A 24,937-nucleotide genomic window follows, 5' to 3' on the forward strand; every position below is an offset into this window, starting at 1 on the left:
AAGAGAATTAGCTGTGCTAACAAGTGAATAGTGTCTCTTAGCACTTTGCACTTTGAATGACCCTCTTCTTCTTGGCAATATGTTCTCAGTGGGAGATAACCTGCCATTAGCGTTTAATGAGCATTTCCACAGTTATCAACTGAGAGCTCTTCGAGTGATCTCACAATAGCTTGTCACTTTGCTTATAGGAAATGTTCCTCACAACTCCCTTCGCAGAACGAGTGGACGTCTGGCTATTTGTAAAGGAATATGTCAGATAGTCGGGCTGCTTTTAAAGCTCTTGCTTCGGCCAACTCAGGGTCTAAGCTTGTTATCGCACGTCGAACTCAATTTGAGGAACTGAATTCAGTGAACTCTATAAACCTTGTATGGGTCCTTGCTATTCTTCCATTGCTGGGAATGAATTGACTTATGAATAAGCTCGCAATGGAGCATCGCATGACGTCATTGGCCCTTCCAATAACGAAATTCCAATAAAGAAATGCTGAGTGAAGCTTCGGAAATTCTTGGGCGGCAACTCAGCACAAGCAATATTGGAATAGTCGTGTCGTCAAACAAAATTGTAGATTACTGAGCTATCCCAAAGGTAGCTAAGTATTTAACAAATCTGTCAAAGCAGAATTGCAGTTTCTTGGTTACAACCTTGAGTGGCCACTGTCGACTCAACTATCACAGGGCAAATATTCAGAGTGTTGATACATTTGTGTGCGATAGTTGTGCTTCCGATTATGGAACTTCTTATCACCTGATATGTAACTGTCCAATTTTCGCGTAATTGCGATTCCAATTACTTGGTAAACACTCATTAAGTGAAACTGATTTCAGAAACCTGAATCTTCAGGACATTCAGTTATTTTTAACCCGCTGTAGTAATGAGCTAAAGGCTCTCTTTATGCTCATGCGTTTTGCAGTGCCTTTTTTGGGGCGCTGTTCGAACCCATTGTGGTATGGAGCTACACGCTCTCATTTCGCTTATGCGATCTTCCCTCTTCAAGAGACTCCACTCCTATTTCCTCCCATCTTTCCCTTCCCTTTCCTCTCCCATTGGGTAGATGGTGAATAAGGCTCAAATATGGTGATGGCACAAATCTCCCAAATTGCGGGGAACGTGTCTCTGGAGCCGGCCTTCTGATACCTGATACAGCCCATCTTTCCTTTTTCGCTCACTCGTAATTAAGGGTTGGTAAATTACATGCTTTCCTTCTACTTTCCTATCGCTCATTGCGATGACTATTTCCGAATAAGGAAAAAAATTCGTCCACGATTTACCTCTATATCCAAATATGGGAATCACCATTTCCACATGTGAAAACCACTTTTATACTAAAGAAACGCGCTAACTTCACCACAACTTCGCAACTTGTACGCAACCCGATTTTTCTTATGTTGATCAGCAGATTTAAAATTTTTGTTTTCTTTTTTTTTTAATTATGAATCGTGGTTTACGACTAACCAGCCGAATGGAAGTTTAACAAGTTGATGTGAAGTTTGCGAAAAAGTTACACGTCTTCTCAGTGAGAATCGAACTCACGACTCCCTGATCTCTAGTTAGGGCGCGTTACCACTACGCCATGAGAGGACTCATGAACGTAGAAGTTAACCTGAATTCGATTTCAGCTCAATAATCCCGTGGTCCTTTTTCGCAAAGTGCACCTCTTTCGGAAAAATTAGATGCCCTTCCAAACACAACGCACACGTAGCAGCGCCGCATGTCGATAACCAACTCAGGAACACACTCAAAGCAGGCGCTAACAAGAACATCGTCATTCCGTCCTTCAAACAACTCATTAGTGAGAAATATCAATCCTACGAACAATTTTTTTACTGATGGCTCAAAGGAAACCGACTTCTCTGGCGCTGGGGTGGTTACGCCTGCCATCAACTACAGCTTTCGGCTGCCAAACATCTGCAATGTATTCTCAGCAGAAGCGTTTGCCCTAATAAAAGCAGTTTTGGAAGTAGGCAATTTACAAAAGGTCATCGTATTCACTGACTCTGCAAGCTGTCTCGATGCTTTAACTGGCGGTCGATGCAGACATCCATGGATCCAAACTGTCGAACAAACTGCCCGAGAACGGAACATAGTTTTCAGTTGGGTACCAGGTCACGCCGGTATCGCCGGCAACGAACAAGCTGACAAGCTTGCTAAAGACGGCAGATATCAAACTCGGTTGGGTGACAAAACGTCGAAAGACAAAATGTCGAATGCCAAAACGTCGAAAGGCCAAAACGTCGAAGGGACAAAACGTCGAAAGACAAAATGTCGAATGCCGAAATGTCGAAAGGATAAAACTTCGTAGGGACAAAACGCCGAAAAGAAAAAAAATGCGAAAGTCTGACAAAATGTCGATCTATGAGAAAATATGAACAAAATTGATAAAAATGTAACATGAGTTGCAAATGCTGTGTGTTGAACAGTGCGTTGAACAGTTAAAGCAGTGAAAAATATATATAAATTTTCCAATGTTTTTACCATGATACCGTAATTTTAGTTGGTCTTGGAAGGGATAGTAAAAAATCAAATTGAAAATTGGCAGAACCTGTCGGAAAAAATATTTTTAATTTTCAGGTAACAGCATTATTATTGGAGTCTTCTACCAAAGTGATAATTATAGGAGTATGCAAAGAGCGTGTTTTGGAAAAAACTAATTTATAGTTTTTCTAGTTCTAGTTGGAATTAAATGGTATTGAACTTAATTCGGTTTATATTTACCTTTCAATTGATACTTGTATAGTGCTCATTATTTAATACTATTGTATAAATGATAAAAATATATTACCTAATTCTCTTCCAGAAAATCAATATTTAAAACTCATTTCGATAGTACATATTTGAAATTTGCTAGAGATTTAGATTCTACATATGCGATCCTGAATAGATGTTTATGGAAAGAAATTCAACCAATCAATTCAATTATACTTATTCGATAAAAGAATGAGTAAGTTTTTAAAGAATAAAGAATTCACTAATGGTCAAAAATCAGTGTCATCCTTGAAATTAAGCCATTGAAATTATTACATGTACCTACGTTAATTTATTATGAACTAGAAACACCATTGTAACAATCGCACAAATAACACATTTACTTTTGACTTTGCGTTATTTCAATTAAATTGAATGGTATAAGATGATTATAGAACGAAGCCACAACTTAAATCTTTAAGAGAACAAGTCTTGAGAGCCCAACAGTGCTCTGCGTTGAAAATTTGATCGGTTGGTCAGCGAGCAAGCAATTTGATTGATTTTCAACTGGAATGTAGACTCTCCAGACCTCAGCACCTGTGAATGTGACCGGTGAAGGCGAAAGAAAAGGACTAGAGTTGAAGGAAGTTTCAGTGCCTGGATAAGGTGTGTTTGTAAAGAAAGAGTGGAAATGAGTTTGGAGTTATTGGGAAGTTATTGGAACATGATGTTTTACCGCAGGAATCTGCGGAATGCGTTGCTAAAGGTATAACTCAATCCTAGGTTCGTGGATTCGTAGATTCCCTCTACGGATGACTGGTTTATTCACTTCTGCATATAGGTACCTATGATGCTTCAATTTCAATTTGCTTTTTTTTTTTTTTTTATTAGTATCATTCCAAACATTACATTCATTTCTTATATCTAGGTGTTCTGTGTTATTTGACAACACTATCATCCTAATTTGGTAAAACAAATTTAAGATTTAATTAACATTTTGTTAACAACATATTACATTTCATTTGCCGTAGCAGTTCAGTTTTTTTTTACAGGTGAGTTGATTTCACCTGCTTATAAGAGAAAAAAAAAACGTTTTTAATATACTTAACCTAACTTAACCTAAACATATAACGCATTAATCGTGGCAATAGAAGATTGTAACGATTTTTGCCTGAAATTATTAATGATTGTATTTGACATTTGTTCCAATGTTTCAACATTGGATATTCTATGTAACTCATTGGTACTATACCAGGGAGGAAGCCTCAGAATCATTTTCAAAATTTTATTTTGAATTCTCTGCAGAGCTTTCTTCCTGGTATTACAACAGCTAGTCCATATTGGTACAGCATACAACATGGCTGGCCTGAAAATTTGTTTGAATATCAAAAGCTTGTTCTTAAGACAAAGTTTTGATTTTCTATTAATAAGGGGATAGAGACATTTTACATATTTATTACATTTGGCTTGAATGCCCTCAATGTGATTTTTGAAAGTTAAATTCTTATCTAGCATGAGCCCTAGATACTTAACTTCATCTGACCAATTTATTGGAACCCCTCTCATCGTGACAACATGTCTACTTGAAGGTTTCAAATAAAGAGCTTTTGGTTTATGTGGGAATATTATTAGTTGAGTTTTGGAAGCATTAGGAGAAATCTTCCATTTTTGCAAGTATGAAGAAAAAATATCCAAACTTTTTTGCAATCGACTACAAATGACACGCAGGCTTCGACCTTTGGCGGAGAGGCCTGTGTCATCCGCAAACAAAGATTTTTGACATCCCTGAGGTAGCTCAGGTAAGTCAGATGTGAAAATATTGTATAATATTGGTCCCAAAATGCTGCCTTGAGGAACACCAGCTCTTACAGGAAGTCTTTCAGATCTGGAGTTCTGATAATTAACCTGAAGTGTACGATTTGACAGATAACTTTGAATTATTCTAACAATGTATGTTGGAAAATTAAAGTTTTTTAATTTTACAATCAAACCTTCATGCCAAACACTGTCGAAAGCTTTTTCTATGTCTAGAAGAGCAAGACCAGTAGAATAGCCTTCAGATTTGTTGGAACGGATCAAATTTGTTACACGTAAAAGTTGATGAGTGGTCGAATGTCCATGGCGGAATCCGAACTGTTCATTGGCAAAAATTGAATTTTCGTTGATGTGGGCCATCATTCTGTTCAAAATAACCTTTTCAAAAAGTTTACTGATGGAGGAAAGCAAACTGATTGGACGATAGCTAGAAGCTTCTGCAGGATTTTTGTCTGGTTTTAAAATTGGAACAACCTTAGCATTTTTCCATTTGTCAGGAAAATATGCTAATTGAAAACATTTGTTAAATATATGAACTAAAAATGATAAGCTACTTTCTGGAAGTTTCTTGATGAGGATGTAGAAAATTCCATCATCGCCAGGAGCTTTCATGTTTTTGAATTTTTTAATAATAGTTCTCACTTCTTCCAAATCAGTCTCCCAGGCATTTTCGAAAACGTTCTCTTGATTGAGAATATTTTCGAACTCCTGAGTAACTTCATTTTCAATTGGACTAGTAAGTCCTAAATTAAAATTGTGCGCACTTTCAAACTGCATAGCAAGTTTTTGAGCTTTTTCGCAATTAGTTAGTAATAATTTGTTTTCCTCTTTCAATGCCGGTATTGGCTTCTGAGGTTTTTTCAAGATTTTCGATAATTTCCAAAAGGGCTTAGAGCCAGGGTCCAATTGAGAAATTTTATTTTCAAAATTTTTGTTTCTTAATTGAGCAAAACGTTTCTTGATTTCTTTCTGCAAATCCTGCCATATAATTTTCATAGCAGGATCGCGAGTGCGTTGAAATTGCCTTCTCCTCACGTTTTTAAGACGGATCAAGAGTTTAAGATCATCGTCTATAATCACGGATTCAAATTTTACTTCACATTTTGGAATTGCAATGCTCCGGGCTTCAACAATGGAATTTGTTGAAGTTTCAAGAGCATTGTCAATATCAAGTTTAGTTTCTAAAGAAATGTTAACATCAAGATTGGAATCAACATACGTTTTATATATATTCCAGTCGGCTCGTAAATAATTGAAAGTGGAGCTGATAGGATTGAGAATCGCTTCTTGGGATATTTGAAATGTAACAGGGACATGATCAGAATCAAAATCAGCATGAGTAATCAGTTGGCTACAAAGATGACTAGAGTCGGTTAAGACCAAATCAATCGTAGATGGATTTCTAGAAGAGGAAAAACATGTGGGACTATCAGGGTATTGAATTGAGAAATATCCTGAAGAGCACTCATCAAATAAAATTCTGCCGTTGGAATTACTTTGAGAATTATTCCATGACCGATGTTTGGCATTAAAGTCACCAATGACAAAAAATTTTGACTTATTGCGAGTCAATTTACGCAAGTCAGTTTGGAGCAAATTAACTTGCTGCCCAGAGCATTGAAAAGGCAAATAGGCAGCTATGAAAGTATATTAACCAAACTGTGTTTCAACAGAAACACCTAAAGTTTCAAAAACTTTAGTTTCAAATGATGAAAACAGTTGATGTTTTATACGCCTATGAATGATGATTGCAACTCCCCCACATGCCCCATCAAGTCGATCATTACGATAAACAAAAAAGTTAGGATCTCTTTTGAGTTTAGATCCAGGTTTTAAATACGTTTCGGTAATAACTGCTATATGCACGTTATTAACCGTAAGAAAATTAAACAGCTCGTCCTCTTTACCATTCAGAGAACGAGCATTCCAATTTAAAATATTTAAATTATTATTTGGATCCATTAGAAAAACGTAGGGAAAGTGTACCAGTTATGGCCATAGTGGCTCCCTATTTGGCCATACGTGAAATTTCGATAACTTTCACATTTTAAATCTTTTTGAATGTTTAAACATCAAGATATATCTTAAACCTTAATACTACAACACAAGAAATCTTAAAATAATGTGAAAACATTGAAATAATCCCGTATGGCGAATTAGGGAACCATTATGTCCATAACTGGTACACCTACCCTAATCCAATAACAATTTGATTTGTAAATTTTACACCTACTTGGACTGCTTCAGTCATAGTGGTGGCTTTGAACATTGCATCAATCATTAGATTCAATTGTTCAGTTAGAAAATTAAAATCAGAGGCAGACATGTCATGTGATTTCCCATTGGAATTTCCGGTAGACGAAGAAGCGGAGTTACCTGTGGCGGTAGGGTTTTTTTCATTTGATTTGAAACAAGTAGAATGGGTACCCATGGATCGAACAGGGGAGGAGTTCGAATTTCCTGCTACGATATCGGCAAAGGATTTACCGTGGGTAGATACATTCGAAATAGAAAGATTCGAACGGCTACCCGACGGATTAAAATTAGTTTGTGAATGAGCATGATTATGATCTTCCTGATGGGTATGATTCATGATCAAGCGATCGTTAACTGAAAAATGAGCATTGTTCGATACTCTACCAGGCAAATTCCGGAAACGACCGTTATCGTAACGGATATTATCTTTCATCTGCCTGGCACGAGCCTCAATGACCTTTTTGCGTGAAGGACAATTCCAAAAATTGGACTTATGGTTAGCCCCGCAATTACAACATATGAATTTGGTGGTATCTTCCTTCACTGGACATACGTCTTTGGCGTGAGAAGAACCTCCGCAAATCATGCATTTAGCATCCATGCGACAATTTTTTGTACCATGACCCCACTTTTGGCACCGACGGCACTGCGTGGGGTTCTGGTAATTTCCTCCAGGTTTCTGGAAATGTTCCCATGTCACACGGACATCAAACAAAAGTTTTGCTTTTTCTAAAGCTTTAATATTATTTAGTTCTTTTTTGTTAAAGTGAACTAAATAAAATTCTTGAGAAAGCCCTTTCCGAACAATGCCAGATTGGGTTCTCTTTTTCATAATGATTACTTGGACTGGGGAAAATCCAAGTAAATCATTTATTCCATTTTTGATCTCTTCAGGTGATTTATAGTCACTTGAGAGACCTTTCAAGACAACTTTAAACAAACGTTCAGTTTTGTCGTCATAAGTAAAAAATTTGTGCTTCTTCTCTTCAAGATGTTTGAGAAGAAGTTCACGATCTTTAAGAGTTTCCGGCAAAACGCGACAGTCTCCTTTCTTTGCGATTTGGAAGGAAACCTTGATTCCCCTAATGGAGTTCAAGATCTCCTGCCTAAATCCCCCAAATTCGGAACAACTGACCACAATAGGCGGCACTCTTTGCTTCCTCACTTGAATCAAAGAGCCTGGGCTAGAGGCTGCTTCGATTTGGTGTTCGGAAAATTTGTCTAGAGCATCGAACTGATTGCTCATTTCGATACAATTATTCATTTCACCCTTGGAAGAAAGTTCGCATTCCGGGGAAGCGTCCTTTCTTCCATTCTTGCCACGTGTAGTGACAGTTTTAAAACCCACTTTTTTGGAAGGAAGTAGTGAATTCAGAGATTCACCCTTCCTTTTGTTAGTTGTTGATACCATGTTTAGTGAATAAACGAAAGAAGACGTGACCTTCGAAAGGTTTTTTCCCAAGACGGTGTCCAAGAAGGATTACCACCGCTAGCTTTCGCCAACGGGTCCAACGAAAAATCGAAGGCACGGGTCCAAACAAGGATCGTAAAGGGATCAATAGTAGAAAAAATAGTACTGAAGAGTACTGTTTTAGTAGCACTGAAAAGTACCGTTTTTAATTTTAGCACTGAAAAGTACTGTTTTTGTAGCACTGAAAAGTACTGTTTTATTGCTTTAGGTAGTTTATAAGAAAACTTCCAAGAGCAGAGAGAATTCGTGTTCGCACAGCACGAAGGTATGATGCGCACTGATTTCAATTTGCTTCATAATTTGCTTCTCTCCTCGTTGAAAATGGATGTAAGAGTGACATATTTCTGATTTTTTTTTCCTTGCTCACTGTGATGAAAAAATGTAAATTTGTTTATTTCCAATGCCGTCCGCATCGCAACCATTTTTCCTTAGCAACGTTATTTATCAGTTTTGGGATTCGACGTTTTGGCATTCGACGTTTTGGGTTTCGACGTTTTGTCTTTCGACATTTTGTCCCTAAACCATCAAACTCAACTCGATATCCCTATACCAGCGCAAGATGTTGTGCGTTCTTTCAAAAAGGAGATATGGTCAACTTGGGAAACAGAATGGTTCTGAAGCCAAGGACATCTGAGGCAAATCCCCAGGAAATGCTCAGACAGGTCGAATGCCGCGGACCAGCGGATACTAACAAGGTTGAGGATAGGACACACCAGGCTAACACAGTCGCATATACTCAACCGTAACTCTCCTCCATTGTGCACCTGGTGTGGTGTACAAATAACAGTGCATCATATACGCATATATATAACCGTAGTGAGAAAGAAGAAGAAGAAGCAGGAGGCTAAGGAGCGCAGGGATACCAGGCCTAAGAAAGGTAGGAGGGTAGGTGCCAAGCGCGAAAAGGGTGATGCGATCATCATCAAGACGGAAGAGTCCAAGTACTCGGAAGACCTGAAGGCGATGCACAGTGACGCGAAGCTCGCAGATCTAGGAGCCGACGTACGCAGTGTCAGACGCACTCGTACAGGTGAAATGATCCTCGAGCTTAAGCGCAACAAGGAGCGCAAGGGCGTTACCTACAAAAGTTTGGCGGAAGAGGTCCTTGGCGAGGGTGTTGAAGTGAGGGCTTTGACGCAGTCAGTGACTCTGAAGGTGATGAACCTTGACGAGATCACCAACGCAGAAGAGCTCGTCACGGCACTGCGGCAACAGTGCGAGATTCAGGTGCCCACCGCTGCCGTTCAGCTACGGAAAGGTCCGGCAGGTACTCAGGTGGCCTTAGTACACCTACCTGTGGTGGACGCAAATAAGTCCGCTAAGGTAGGTAAGATCAAGGTTGGTTGGTCAGTATGTTCACTGAACATACATGAGCAACCGGTGATCTGCTTTAGGTGTAGGGAACCAGGACACAAGTCCTGGGGCTGTAAAGGCCCTGATAGGACCAAGTTGTGTAGGCGTTGTGGTGAGGAAGGTCATAAGGCACTAGGCTGCAAGAACCCTCCCAAGTGCTTGATTTGTTCCGGCAAGTCCGTGAACAACAATCATCCAACGGGAGGCTCAAGGTGCCCGACCTTCAAACGAGCCATCAACGAAAAGTCACAGTGCAGGTAACGCAGCTGAACCTGAACCACTGTGACGCAGCTCAGCAACTGCTGTATCAGTCAGTTGCTGAGTGGGGGACGGACATCGCCATCATATCGGACCCATACCGAGTACCCGCCGGCAACGGCAACTGGGTCGTGGATGGATCCGGAAAAATGGCGGCGATATGGACAACGGGTTGGTCGACCGAGCGGTTCACGCTGATGCTGGACTGTATGACGACCGCACTGACAGGGCGAAGGCCAGTAGTAATAGCGGGTGACTTCAATGCCTGGGCCGGAGTTCCAAACCTGGCCCTCAAAGTCGCAATCTTGGAGGCTCCCGGTATGTTCAGATCTGCTATGCAGATATGCCTGGACGAGGGAGTATTTCCAGATGCGTGGAAGAGGCAGAGCTTGGTACTATTGCCAAAGGCGGGGAAACCATCCGGTGACCCGTCGGTGTATAGACCAATATGCTTGATTGACACGGTGGGGAAAGTGCTCGAGAAGATCATCCTCAACAGACTGTCGAGGTACACTGAGGGTGTAAATGGTCTCTCAAGCAACCAGTTCGGCTTCCGGAAAGGGACGTCCACCGTAGACGCTATTCTGACGGTTAAGAAAACCGCTGAGATAGCACTCCAGCTTAAGAGGAGGGGTATTCGCTACTGCGCAGTAGTGACTCTGGATGTAAGGAACGCATTTAATAGTGCCAGTTGGGCGGCTATTGCTGATGCGCTCCTGCCTCTGGGGATACCCGAGTACCTGTACAAGATTCTCGGAAGTTACTTCCAGAATCGGGTATTAGTCTATGACAAAGAGGTGGGTCGGAAGTGCTTTCACATAACCTCAGGAGTCCCGCAAGGTTCCATCCTGGGTCCTGTGTTATGGAATGTCATGTACGACGAGGTGTTGAGATTAAAATTCCCGGCGGGTGTGGTCATCGTTGGCTTTGCCGACGATATTACGCTGGAGGTCTACGGTGAATCGATCGAAGAAGTGGAATTGACTGCAGCACACTCGATCGCAATTGTGGAGAAGTGGATGAGGTCCAGGAAACTGGAATTGGCTCACCACAAAACTGAGGCTGTCAACAACCGAAAGTCGGTGCAACAAGCGGTGATCAGTGTAGGCGACTGCACAATAACTTCGAAGCGCTCCGTCAAACACTTGGGGGTGATGATCGACGACAAGCTTACCGTCGGTAGCCATGTCGATTATGCCTGCAAGAGAGCCTCCACAGCTATTGTGGCACTGTCCCGGATGATGTCCAATAGCTCTGCGGTGTACGCCAGTAAGCGTAAGCTTCTGGCCAGTGTCGCCTCGCCCATACTGAGGTATGGTGGCCCGGCTTGGGGCACGGCTTTGAGTACCGATAGCTACCGTAGCAAGCTAGAGAGTACTTATAGGCTAATGTGCCTGAGGGTTGCGAGCGCGTATCGTACCGTGTCACACGATGCACTCTGTGTCATTACCGGTATGGTGCCTATTGGTATCCTTATCATGGAAGACATAGAGTGCTTCGAAAGGCGCGGCACAAGAGGCATGCGCAGGACTGCCAGACAGGCCTCCATGGTCAAATGGCAGCGCGCGTGGGACAGTTCCACCAAGGGAGTGTGGACTCACAGGTTGATTCCGAGGTTAGATATCTGGGTCAATATCATCTGGGACTAACATTCCACCTGACGCAGGTCCTTTCGGGCCATGGTTGCTTTAGACAGTATCTACACCGTTTCGGTCATGCGGGTTCTCCCGAATGTCCAGTTTGTGCAGGTTTAGAGGAAACGGCGGAACACGTTTTGTTCGTGTGCCCGCGTTTCCGCACAATGCGTGACCGCATGTTTGCCACATGCGGTCTGGACACGAATCCGGACAATTTGGTTCAGAGGATGTGTGAAGACGAGTTTGGCTGGAATGCCGTTTTATCGGCTATCACCCACATCGTCTCGGAACTCCAAAGGAGGTGGCTTGTGGACTCGAGGAGTGACTAGTGCAGACACTAATCAACAGGTGTTGCAGTCCAAGGGTTCGCAGTCGGCTACGTAGGTCATACCGGTGCCCTACGGTCAAAATCCTTACAGCGATTAAGTGGCCGCGGGGAGAACATCCTGTTAGCGCTGCTGTCGTGGCGCCGGCCTACTGGGTTGGTACGAGCCTCTGGTTGTTCGGGGCAGGTGGAGGCTCCTTTGTCAGCAATCCCAGATGGTGCTAGCTGATAGGGCCTGAGCCTTCAGTAGGTCAAATTGCGAAGTCCGCAGTATCAGTTCTTGATACCTGCGGTGCAGCTGGGCGTAGTGGTCGACCCTGCCCGCCGTCAGCGGACAATGGGAAGTGAGGACCACCTGGGAAGCTGGCAAAGCGCCAGCATGCTACCTTGGTGAACCCCCCTAAGCGTGTCATCGATGTTCGTTGCTGCATGGCTACGCAGCTAACCTGGAGGATGCGATGTGCAATAGCCCCTCTCCGAAGCAATGCCTTCTTGGTGGTCCCGGAGAGACGAAGGGTTTGGCGGCAATGGAAATGGTTTAGTGGGTCGGGGGTGTAGTCCTGTTTACTGCTTGCACGTAGTAAATGGTCCCCAACCCCACACTCCCGGACCTCGGTCCGGAGTCTGTTAAGCAGATTATCCATCCATTGCTTAGAAGGAAAAAAAAATACACTCGTCGAGTGCAGAGGGTACCACCAAAGACGAATGTCTTGCGGTATCCAGTTGTTCCGAATTTGGGGGATTTAGGCAAGAGATCTTGAACTCCATTAGGGGAATCAAGGTTTCCTTCCAAATCGCAAAGAAAGGAGACTGTCGCGTTTTGCCGGAAACTCTTAAAGATCGTGAGCTTCTTCTCAAACATCTTGAAGAGAAGAAGCACAAATTTTTTACTTATGACGACAAAACTGAACGTTTGTTCAAAGTTGTCTTGAAAGGTCTCTCAAGTGACTATAAATCACCTGAAGAGATCAAAAATGGAATAAATGATTTACTTGGATTTTCCCCAGTCCAAGTAATCATTATGAAAAAGAGAACCCAATCTGGCATTGTTCGGAAAGGGCTTTCTCAAGAATTTTATTTAATTCACTTTAATAAAAAAGAACTAAAAAATATTAAAGCTTTAGAAAAAGCAAAACTTTTGTTTGATGTCCGTGTGACATGGGAACATTTCCAGAAACCTGGAGGAAATTACCAGAACCCCACTCAGTGCCGTCGGTGCCAAAAGTGGGGTCATGGTACAAAAAATTGTCGCATGGATGCTAAATGCATGATTTGCGGAGGTTCTTCTCACGCCAAAGACGTCTGTCCAGTGAAGGAAGATACCACCAAATTCATATGTTGTAATTGCGGAGCTAACCATAAGTCCAATTTTTGGAATTGTCCTTCACGCAAAAAGGTCATTGAGGCTCGTGCCAGGCAGATGAAAGATAATATCCGTTACGATAACGGTCGTTTCCGGAATTTGCCTGGTAGAGTATCGAACAATGCTCATTTTTCAGTTAACGATCGCTTGATCATGAATCATACCCATCAGGAAGATCATAATCATGCTCATTCACAAACAAATTTTAATCCGTCGGGTAGCCGTTCGAATCTTTCAATTTCGAATGTATCTACCCACGGTAAATCCTTTGCCGATATCGTAGCAGGAAATTCGAACTCCTCCCCTGCTCGATCCATGGGTACCGATTCTTCTTGTTTCAAATCAAATGGAAAAAACCCTACCGCCACAGGTAACTCCACTTCTTCGTCTACCGGAAATTCCAATGGGAAATCACATGACATGTCTGCCTCTGATTTTAATTTTCTAACTGAACAATTGAATCTAATGATTGATGCAATGTTCAAAGCCACCACTATGACTGAAGCAGTCCAAGTAGGTGTAAAATTTACAAATCAAATTGTTATTGGATTACGTTTTTCTAATGGATCCAAATAATAATTTAAATATTTTAAATTGGAATGCTCGTTCTCTGAATGGTAAAGAGGACGAGCTGTTTAATTTTCTTACGGTCAATAACGTGCATATAGCAGTTATTACCGAAACGTATTTAAAACCTGGATCTAAACTCAAAAGAGATCCTAACTTTTTTGTTTATCGTAATGATCGACTTGATGGGGCATGTGGGGGAGTTGCAATCATCATTCATAGGCTTATAAAACATCAACTGTTTTCATCATTTAAAACTAAAGTTTTTGAAACTTTAGGTGTTTCTGTTGAAACACAGTTTGGTTAATATACTTTCATAGCTGCCTATTTGCCTTTTCAATGCTCTGGGCAGCAAGTTAATTTGCTCCAAACTGACTTTCGTAAATTGACTCGCAATAAGTCAAAATTTTTTGTCATTGGTGACTTTAATGCCAAACATCGGTCATGGAATAATTCTCAAAGTAATTCCAACGGCAGAATTTTATTTGATGAGTGCTCTTCAGGATATTTCTCAATTCAATACCCTGATAGCCCCACATGTTTTTCCTCTTCTAGAAATCCATCTACGATTGATTTGGTCTTAACCGACTCTAGTCATCTTTGTAGCCAACTGATTACTCATGCTGATTTTGATTCTGATCATGTCCCTGTTACATTTCAAATATCCCAAGAAGCGATTCTCAATCCTATCAGCTCCACTTTCAATTATTTACGAGCCGACTGGAATATATATAAAACGTATGTTGATTCCAATCTTGATGTTAACATTTCTTTAGAAACTAAACTTGATATTGACAATGCTCTTGAAACTTTAACAAATTCCATTGTTGAAGCCCGGAGCATTGCAATTCCAAAATGTGAAGTAAAATTTGAATCCGTGATTATAGACGATGATCTTAAACTCTTGATCCGTCTTAAAAACGTGAGGAGAAGGCAATTTCAACGCACTCGCGATCCTGCTATGAAAATTATATGGCAGGATTTGCAGAAAGAAATCAAGAAACGTTTTGCTCAATTAAGAAACAAAAATTTTGAAAATAAAATTTCTCAATTGGACCCTGGCTCTAAGCCCTTTTGGAAATTATCGAAAATCTTGAAAAAACCTCAGAAGCCAATACCGGCATTGAAAGAGGAAAACAAATTATTACTAACTAATTGCGAAAAAGCTCAAAAACTTGCTATGCAGTTTGAAAGTGCGCACAATTTTAATTTAGGACTTACTAGTCCAATTGAAAATGAAGTTACTCAGGAGTTCGAAAATATTCTCAATCAAGAGAACGTTTTCGAAAATGCCTGGGAGACTGATTTGGAAGAAGTGAGAACTATTATTAAAAAATTCAAAAACATGAAAGCTCCTGGCGATGATGGAATTTTTTACATCCTCATCAAGAAACTTCCAGAAAGTAGCTTATCATTTCTAGTTGATATATTTAACAAATGTTTTCAATTAGCATATTTTCCTGACAAGTGGAAAAATGCTAAGGTTGTTCCAATTTTAAAACCAGACAAAAATCCTGCAGAAGCTTCTAGCTATCGTCCAATCAGTTTGCTTTCCTCCATCAGTAAACTTTTTGAAAAGATTATTATGAACAGAATGATGGCCCACATCAACGAAAATTCAATTTTTGCCAATGAACAGTTCGAATTCCGCCATGGACATTCGACCACTCATCAACTTTTACGTGTAACAAATTTGATCCGTTCCAACAAATCTGAAGGCTATTCTACTGGTCTTGCTCTTCTAGACATAGAAAAAGCATTCGACAGTGTTTGGCATGAAGGTTTGATTGTAAAATTAAAAAACTTTAATTTTCCAACATACATTGTTAGAATAATTCAAAGTTATCTGTCAAATCGTACACTTCAGGTTAATTATCAGAACTCCAGATCTGAAAGACTTCCTGTAAGAGCTGGTGTTCCTCAAGGCAGCATTTTGGGACCAATATTATACAATATTTTCACATCTGACTTACCTGAGCTACCTCAGGGATGTCAAAAATCTTTGTTTGCGGATGACACAGGCCTCTCCGCCAAAGGTCGAAGCCTGCGTGTCATCTGTAGTCGATTGCAAAAAAGTTTGGATATTTTTTCTTCATACTTGCAAAAATGGAAGATTTCTCCTAATGCTTCCAAAACTCAACTAATAATATTCCCACATAAACCAAAAGCTCTTTATTTGAAACCCTCAAGTAGACATGTTGTCACGATGAGAGGGGTTCCAATAAATTGGTCAGATGAAGTTAAGTATCTAGGGCTCATGCTAGATAAGAATTTAACTTTCAAAAATCACATTGAGGGCATTCAAGCCAAATGTAATAAATATGTAAAATGTCTCTATCCCCTTATTAATAGAAAATCAAAACTTTGTCTTAAGAACAAGCTGTTGATATTCAAACAAATTTTCAGGCCAGCCATGTTGTATGCTGTACCAATATGGACTAGCTGTTGTAATACCAGGAAGAAAGCTCTGCAGAGAATTCAAAATAAAATTTTGAAAATGATTCTGAGGCTTCCTCCCTGGTATAGTACCAATGAGTTACATAGAATATCCAATGTTGAAACATTGGAACAAATGTCAAATACAATCATTAATAATTTCAGGCAAAAATCGTTACAATCTTCTATTGCCACGATTAATGCGTTATATGTTTAGGTTAAGTTAGGTTAAGTATATTAAAAAGGTTTTTTTTTTCTCTTATAAGCAGGTGAAATCAACTCACCTGTAAAAAAACTGAACTGCTACGGCAAATGAAATGTAATATGTTGTTAACAAAATGTTAATTAAATCTTAAATTTGTTTTACCAAATTAGGATGATAGTGTTGTCAAATAACACAGAACACCTAGATATAAGAAATGAATGTAATGTTGGGAATGATACTAATAAAGAAATTTAAAAAAAAAAAAGACCATTATTTTTTTATTATGATTTGTGGTTTACGACTAACCATACGACCGTAAAGTTAAACATTCGCACCGAGAAAACGTGTAACTTTTTCGCAAATTTCACATCAATTTGTCCTTTCAATCCAATTGCAAAGTATATGTTATGTTTAGTTTTACGGTAGTTGTTTATATATGATTGTTTCTAACATCTTGAATCGCTTTAATTCTTGACATGGACTAATTACCCCCAGTTCCCCAAAATTTTCAATCAATTCCCAAATATTTAGAATCAATCTCCAAGTAACCATTCCATTCAAATTGCAATCTATGTTTATAAACGGTGTATATAAAGCTAAGTAGCATTACTGTATAAAATGAATTAAAGGTAATTTAATGTGGCAAAGGGTCCCACAAGAGCTATATTGAAGAAGTTATGACTTGTAACATTAACTCGACATTTGTTGGACCTTTTCCTACTCTAAATCATCATTAATTGTAGTTATACAGTAATGCTAGCTATACAGCCATTCCATGAAAAACCGATCTAGTGGGTCAACGAACTCCGTGAAAATTTGCGATTTGTTCCTTAACCGAAATAAGGATACACGTGTTTTTGCATTTTTTGATTAGGATGACCATTTCCAAAATAGGGTGACCAAAAATCATAACTTTTGAACCGTTTGATCGATTTTCAATTTTCTTGGACTTTTCAAGAAAAATATAAAATTTCACAAAAAAATGTTTATTTTTAACATGAAAAAATAAATCACAAATTTCCGTTTTTCGTGTTTTGAAGGCTTTGGGACCAAGGGGCTATTGTTGTTCTCATTTTACTTGAAACAATAAAAATTCTGTTTTTTTTTCAATGAAATTTTTGTATTTTTTCATGTAAAAAAAATTTCTTCAGAATTCTGAAAATTTGAAATCTTAAGCTTTCATTCCATAAAAAAAAGATTGGAAATCGGTTGAGCTGTTGAAAAGTTATGTTTTTTTTTAAATAAAAAATATAATGCACTGAGACCTACACTGCACTGCAGTGTATTCCGATGAAAAAATAACTGATTTAAAAAAAAAATATCTCAAAAACTAAAAAACATGCATCGCTGAAAATTTAACAGTAAACGTAAAATTTTCTGAACTTACAAGAAAAAAATGGGTACAGTAATAGCCTCTTGAAAACATAAAAAACGGAAATTTTTGACTTTTTCCATGTAAAAAAATAAACAATTATTTTGAAATTTCAAAATCTTCAGCGTTCATTTCGTCCAAGAAAATTGAAAATCCGTCAAGCGGTTCAATTGTTATGATTTTTTTCGTAAATTAAAATTTTGCAAACTCGCGATTTTTCTAGTCACCCTTTTTCGGAAATGGTCACCTTAATCAAAAAATTCAAAAACACGTGTATCCTTATTTCGGATAATGTACACAATAGCAAATTTTCACAGAGTTCGGTGAGCCACTAGATCGGTTTTTCATGGAATGGTTGCTCCATGGGCTTATCTTAATCTGTCCTGGTATTCATGTATAAACTTAAAACCTATTCTTAAAATAATTCCGACAGGGATATTCCAGAAATTCTACAAGTTGAGTTGATGTGTTATTTCTCCAGGATACAAAGTGGATTCAACTATGCATTCTACAAAGAATTCCACATATGATACCTTATACTTTTCCGGAGTCTAGAAATTTATAAATTATTTCAGCATTTTTTCATGAATTCTTCCAGCGGGCTTTTAAAAGAACAATCCAGTTATAATTCTTGGAATGCTCTACAAATTATTTAAAAAATCGTACAGATATTCGTCCGAAACCTGAAGAACAATTTTCTTGGCATTTCTCCACCAATTTAATTTTGATTTTCTGCAGAACTTTTTACAAATATTTATGCAGAAACCATTCTTAATACTACTTTAGATTCTTTAAGGATTCTCTGTGAAATGAAATCTTTCATTCATTCCAACACGAATTCTAAAGAAAGATTCCAATGATTTCATTGGGTTCTTCAAGTAATTCTTGAAGACGATAAGTCTTTTAAGATTTTTCTATGGATTTTTTTTATTACAAAAATATATTCAGGGATTCCAAAAACTGAGCATTAGAGTGATGCAAATTTTGAAATGTTTGCTCCCCTATGCTTAAACGATTTTAATTATAGTAAATAGCATCCTCCCAAAGTTTGAGGTGATTCGGAAGAAAGTTGGCTGTGCACACGCCATTTGAAGTTTGTATGGAGATTACTATGGAAAACACCAATCTTTTGTGTTCAGCTTTCTATCTCTTCGTCATAATATTTTATGGAAAAGTGAATAAATGCTTCTTATGTGAAATCCTTCTAGCTACAACTTTGCCGAAGACCACTTTTTGATTGGACGTCAGGATAAATTGTTATTCATCATCATAAAGTTGGTTTGCATGTAGCATGCTTCACCAACTGTTCGGCAGGCAACAGTGGTGCTCCTGGCGGGAAGAATAGAACAAAGTAGTCCAGGCTACTATGTTCTACAGCAAAAAAGCAGTGTTGCTCTGAATGTAATTGAATGATCATCTCAGCATGGTTTAGACTTTGTTATCAATAATAACAAATTATCCTTACGTCCCATCGAAATGTGGTCTTCAGCAAAGTTGTAGCTGGGAAGTTTTCACATGAGATGAGTGTGTTCACTTTTTCATAGATTATTATGACGAGCAGTTAGAGGACTGAACACAAAAGGTTTGCCTCTCCCATAGTAATTTCCATATAAACTTCAAATAGCGTGTGCACAAACAAATTTCGTCTGAATCACTTCAAATTTTGGGAGGATCATTTTCACCATAAAAACCATCGTTTAAGCATAGGGGAGCAAAAAATTCAAAATTTGCATCAGTCTACTGAGCATCCTCCTCCGGAGATCCTCCAGAAATCTCTCCTTAAATACTACCGAAAATTTACAACGTATTCGTTCAGAAACTTTCGCATGAAAAATTACTCGAAGATAGTTCTTGTTTTTGACAGTTTTCTAGTGATTTCTTCATGAATTCTAAAAAAACATTTTTCAAAGAATTCTTGGGACATTCATTCTAAAATTCTGTCCAGAAATTACAAAAAGAGTTTTACCACGAGTTCCTCATAACAAAATTCTTGAAATTCCATAACTGCTTGCTAGAAATGTTCATGGATTGCTCAACATTAACATTTTTAAGGATTTCTGAAAGATCTCATTTATGTATAGTTTCTCCGAGTGTTCAAGGATTCCTCCAAAGTTTTTTCCTGAATACATTTCATTAGGGAATACTGAAATAAAAAGGTAAAAGTAAAAAACAAAACAAAAAGAAAAATATAAGAAAATTTCATACGGAAAAATATTTTAAAAACATATGTGAGATAAACTGAAATTACCTGCTAGTTCAATAATATCAATGTAAGACCCATTTTCTCACCAAACAATACATGATGAACAAAATTCAGAAAAAAAATATTTTGCTTCGATATAACGTAACGAAAATAAAAATCGAGTTACGTTATATCGAGGTATTACTGTATATATGTATATACGGATTCAAGGGAATTAAACCTAATTATCCAAGACTTCTCTTAAGTTTTCGAACACTGCATTGAAAAAAACGAACGCCTCAATTCAACCGTTTATTAAAAGGTACGAGCAGGCGACCGTTCTGTCGTACCCATCGACTTCAACTGTCTTCAGAGTGGAAACAATTCATTGGGACCGGAGAGAATCATTACAATTTATTTAGAGTGGCCCGTTTTCGGTACAACGTATATACCACGTTTATAAACATAGGTAAATTGCAACTTGAGCAACATGGCTACTTGGGTCCTTTTCAGCGGTAGTATCGAAGAACACATAATGTTATGCCTAAATGTGTATAACAACTCATTTCTATTTGATACGGTTTTCTAATTACGTTTTCAAGGATTTCCCACAAACAGAAATTTGGATACCGAGTGTTATTTGGTCAATGAGCGGTATACATCATACAGTATCCCCACTTAGTTGTCAATGCTGGAAATTGTTGTATTTTATTATTAGAATTTTAGAACTATATAAATAGGCGTTGTCATCTTGTTAAGGTAAAAATAAATCGAAGCCAATACTCAAATTTTAAAGAGCATGAATTTGAAGAACCAGACAACCCATGACGTTGAGAATTTGATCGAAAAGTCATCATTTATCTTCACCTTAATTAATAAAAGTGAAACCAACACAAATCCTATATTAAAATTTTTGTTGGAATTATAGCGAGCGTTGAAAAATTAAAATAGGTTATCAACTTTCAAGTAGAATATCCCCTTAAAAAACAATACAAATGAGTTTTGTCTAAAAGTCCTGTCTACCCTGGATTTTTACATATCCCGGGGTACCTTAGATTGGAAAGCTATGGTGACTTTAAAGTCAAAACTTGAACGAATTATCACGAACAATTATATATTGCTTATTTGTGATTAGTTAATTTTTTAATAAGTAAAACAAAAAATATATAAATGTGAGATTCAATAGTTTAGGAAAATACAATAAAAAAATCGCTGCCAGAAAAAAGGGGATGTGTGCAGAAGGAGCAGACACTATGCACTTGTTAGCACAACTAAGGTCCTTGATTTAAAAAAATGCTTCTAAGAATACCAGAAAATTATCAAGTTATGGGTTTTTAGCAAACTAAGAACGTCCGGGGTAATTACAACGTACGATCAGTAAAACCAAATTCCAATGTTGAAGCAAACGTCGGAAGATACAACCCTATATACCTAACGAAATCCTTCTAACGTTCCCGCCTTTTTTCCAGCCGGACCCAGCATGCAACGATCACCTAGCGCACTCGATCGACCTGGCCACGACTCTACGGAGCGAGCTGGCCGCTTCCACCTACAAACGAGACCGCCTGATGGCTGAACTGTCCGATGCCAAAAGCAACCTGTGTGCGAAGGAAAACGAATGTGAAGCGCTGCGAGCGCAAAGTGCCCGTCAAACCTCACTCATCAGCTCTCTTCAGCAACGCCTCGCTGCGTCCGAGTCCCGCGAAAAAACCTTACACTCCCGAAGCGAAAGCGTGGTCGGTACTCTGAATCGCGACAAGAAGCATCTGGAGGATAAAATAAAGGAGCTGTGTGCCAAGGCCCGGCGATTGGAATGCGAACTGACCACGGAAGAAGGCCACCGAGACCAGGCAAGGGCTCATCTACAAGATCTGGTGCGTAGGTTATGCCTCGTGTTGGGCATCGACGTTTGCGACGGGACGCATCTCACTCCGGAGTGTGTGTTGAACAAGGCAGGCGAAACGGTAGCAGAGCTGCAGCGGTTGAGATCGAAACTGGCCGGGACCTGTGAGCATCTGAACTCTACCGAGGCGGAACTCATCACCACAAAAACGGCAGCTTCGGCCGATAAGACGCGGCTGCAGACGCAAATCGAGGGACTGCAGTCGCTTGCACAAGGTCTGGAAACGCGCTGTCGACAGGCGGAGCGGGACCTGCAGACGACTCGCGATCGGCTAGCGGAAAGCGAAGTCAACGGGGATAAGCTCAGAGGTAGGTCATTTTAATGAAATTGGTTGACAAGCAGTGTAACAACTATATTTTAGAGGAGCTGCGAGGATTTGAGTCTCGGTGTTGTCGACTGCAGAACAGCTGTGATCGATTGCAAACCGAAAGATTGCAGTTCCTGAGGACGATAGCAACCATCATTGGGATCAATGAGCCTTGTGAGAATAATATCCGGGACAAGGTTCGAGAAATTACCAATCACAATCAATCGTTGCATGATGTGAGTACGCTTGAACTTGACTATGATTGTAAAAAACTCATTTCATATACGGTGCCGGTGCCATTAGTGGGCTACCTAAGCTATAAAAAATCATAACAAAATAACGAAAAGCCTTAACAAAGATCTTTTGGCGTCAACAGAAAGATTCCAACCTCTACTATATGGGAAAAATTTAAAAAGAGTGATAAAACCAATATTTTAACATAAAATCGCTTGAGCCACTATTGGTACACGTGTTCCAGTAGTTGCGCTAGTGCTCCAGTAGTAGACGTTCGGGAATGATACAAGGAATTTTAAACAAAATGGTAAATTTTTACATAGGTTTAACATTTTTCCCTCGGAACATCAATTATTATCTATCGAATGAAGCAGAAACATCATCTCTAGGGCTTTTCTTCATTTTTATACATCCATTTTAAAAACTGCTTCCATCCGTTGATCCACTACTGGAACACGACGGCTACTACTGGTGCAAGAGAGCAATTTTTTTGCATAAACTTAATTATTTATATGACTTTTCGATAAAATAAAAAGCTGAAATTTGGCAAATCGACTAAACTAGAGACGATCTATCCACCAAAAATACCACATGTCGTTTTTATCGAAAAATGTTCGTTTTATTCCATAGTCCAATCAACTGTAAAAAAATGTATTTTCCTGGCACAAATGGGTATTTTCATTCAGTACACCATAGGATCTACAGCAGTAACGCAACCAAGGTTTTTTGGCAGAGCAGAAAAAATATATTCTTCTTCTTCTTGTTTTTAACGTCCCCACCGGGACATAGCCTGCTTCTCAGCTTAGTGTTCTTATGAACACTTCCACGATTATTAACTGAGTGTTTTCTTTGTGGAAGGCTATTATCTCTTTCGGGACGGACGATTTTTAACCTTTATAATCAAATTTTTGTTGCTAAGTAATGTCAAATTTTGGTCTTTTCATCAAAACGTATATTGCAAAATCATTTGCAAGTTCAAAATTAAATTAAAACAAAACAATCTATTTCTCACGATCTCATAAATGATTGATTATTTTCCTTCAAAGATGCACAGTTTAAGTAACTCGCCATACGATTTTCAATACTGCGAATTACTCTTTTAAGAAGATATTTTATTTATATTCACAATAATGGAGAATGCTAAATACAGGGGATATGCAAAATGATTGAGATAGGCAACATTTTGCCCAAATTCAAATACTTATAACTTTATGAAAAATGGATGAAATTTGATCCATCTGGAAGCTGTCGACGGTAAATTTGGTCCAGTTTTAGGAACTTCCTTGGACATGCATATTGGCCACTGGACACCGGAGATGTTCCGGATTTTCTGAGGTCATGTCCAAATTTCATTTTTTCTGTCGCTTGTATTTTTGTGCGGTGTAAAGTTAGATTGATGTTTGCAATTTTCCTAGAAACTAGAACTAATAGGAAGTTGAATGCCACCGGACGCATTAAGATTGGTTGGAAATCTTCAGAAATATGACCATTTCCGTAAAACTGGTTACGGAAAGCATGGTCAGTCATGTTTGTATTTCCAATCATGTAAATATTATCCGGAGCTATGTATATCCAAGCGGACAGCAACCTTAAAAATGATGTTTCCTGCAGCGTATTCAGAACCATTAGATGCACAGACCACTCTATAGAAGGTTCCAGGTACCCTGGGAGAAGTGGTCAATTAGGAACATATCCGGAACCATATCAAAATGGGCATCAAACTTCATGATTTTCAAAGGTTATGCTTTCCGAAGTATATATACTGTTCAAACCTCTCTAGAAAATAATATTTAGTTTTTTCTTCAAAAAATCCACCTTCAATCTTACCCAAGTAACCAGTAAGCACGACAATGCGGCACGGTAACAGCATTATATGCGTATATAGGGTAATCATTTGATGCATGTCAGTTTTATATACGCATATAATGCTATTATAATGCCAGAAAAGGCGAAGTAGCGTGCCACTATAATGTAAAGATATAACCGTGCTTCTCTGCACCACTAATGCTAATATAAGACCACGCGAGAAAAGTCAGATGTTTTCGCCAGGTTTTTAGGGCGAATATCTTGTGCTTTCGCGTACGCAGCCAGAGAGGTTTCGCGTATGCGGCCAAGCAGCTAGTACACGAGGTAAATAAATGAATGAATGAAAATGGATACCTCGAATAGTATGCAAAAATATAATAAAATGATTCAGATAGTACTTCTCTGTATTAGACTTCATATTGGTAGTTTCTATCCTTTTGAGGGTTTGCCATTGCCACATTTTGATCCTTGTTTTATGATGAAGAAAATTCCTCATTTTGCGTATTGTCGAGTTGTTGAAGTCCTGCTCCTTTGCACCTTCGGCTACATAAGATGAATATTATTGGGAAGAAAAGTGACCAATTTAAACTATCACTTTTCCCCGTCATAAAACCTGAGATTATAGTAGTGAGAAGTTTTATTTTTGACTCCCTCTTACCACTATATGCAAACATAAAGCACGTGGTATATCTTTCAAAACACTGGAGGACATTTAAACATGCACTATATGCGAATATAGGGCCAATATAGTGCTTATTTAATGC

The 24,937-nt window shown here is 38.9% G+C and overlaps 1 protein-coding gene across 4 annotated transcripts in view; it reads left to right on the forward strand.

Moving 5' to 3' along the window:
* The window catches only part of LOC5571673 (coiled-coil domain-containing protein 170), an 87,655-nt gene that overhangs the window by 16,010 nt on the left and 46,708 nt on the right, over positions 1–24,937 (forward strand). For all 4 annotated transcript variants that reach the window (XM_021845483.1, XM_021845486.1, XM_021845485.1 and 1 more), the window contains exons 3-4: positions 21,393–22,134; positions 22,188–22,369. In XM_021845483.1, the coding sequence (XP_021701175.1) occupies positions 21,393–22,134; positions 22,188–22,369 (924 nt within the window). The remainder of the gene's footprint in view (positions 1–21,392; positions 22,135–22,187; positions 22,370–24,937) is intronic.

This window comes from Aedes aegypti, chromosome 2, assembly GCF_002204515.2.
Source record: "Aedes aegypti strain LVP_AGWG chromosome 2, AaegL5.0 Primary Assembly, whole genome shotgun sequence".
Lineage (NCBI taxonomy): Eukaryota > Metazoa > Arthropoda > Insecta > Diptera > Culicidae > Aedes > Aedes aegypti.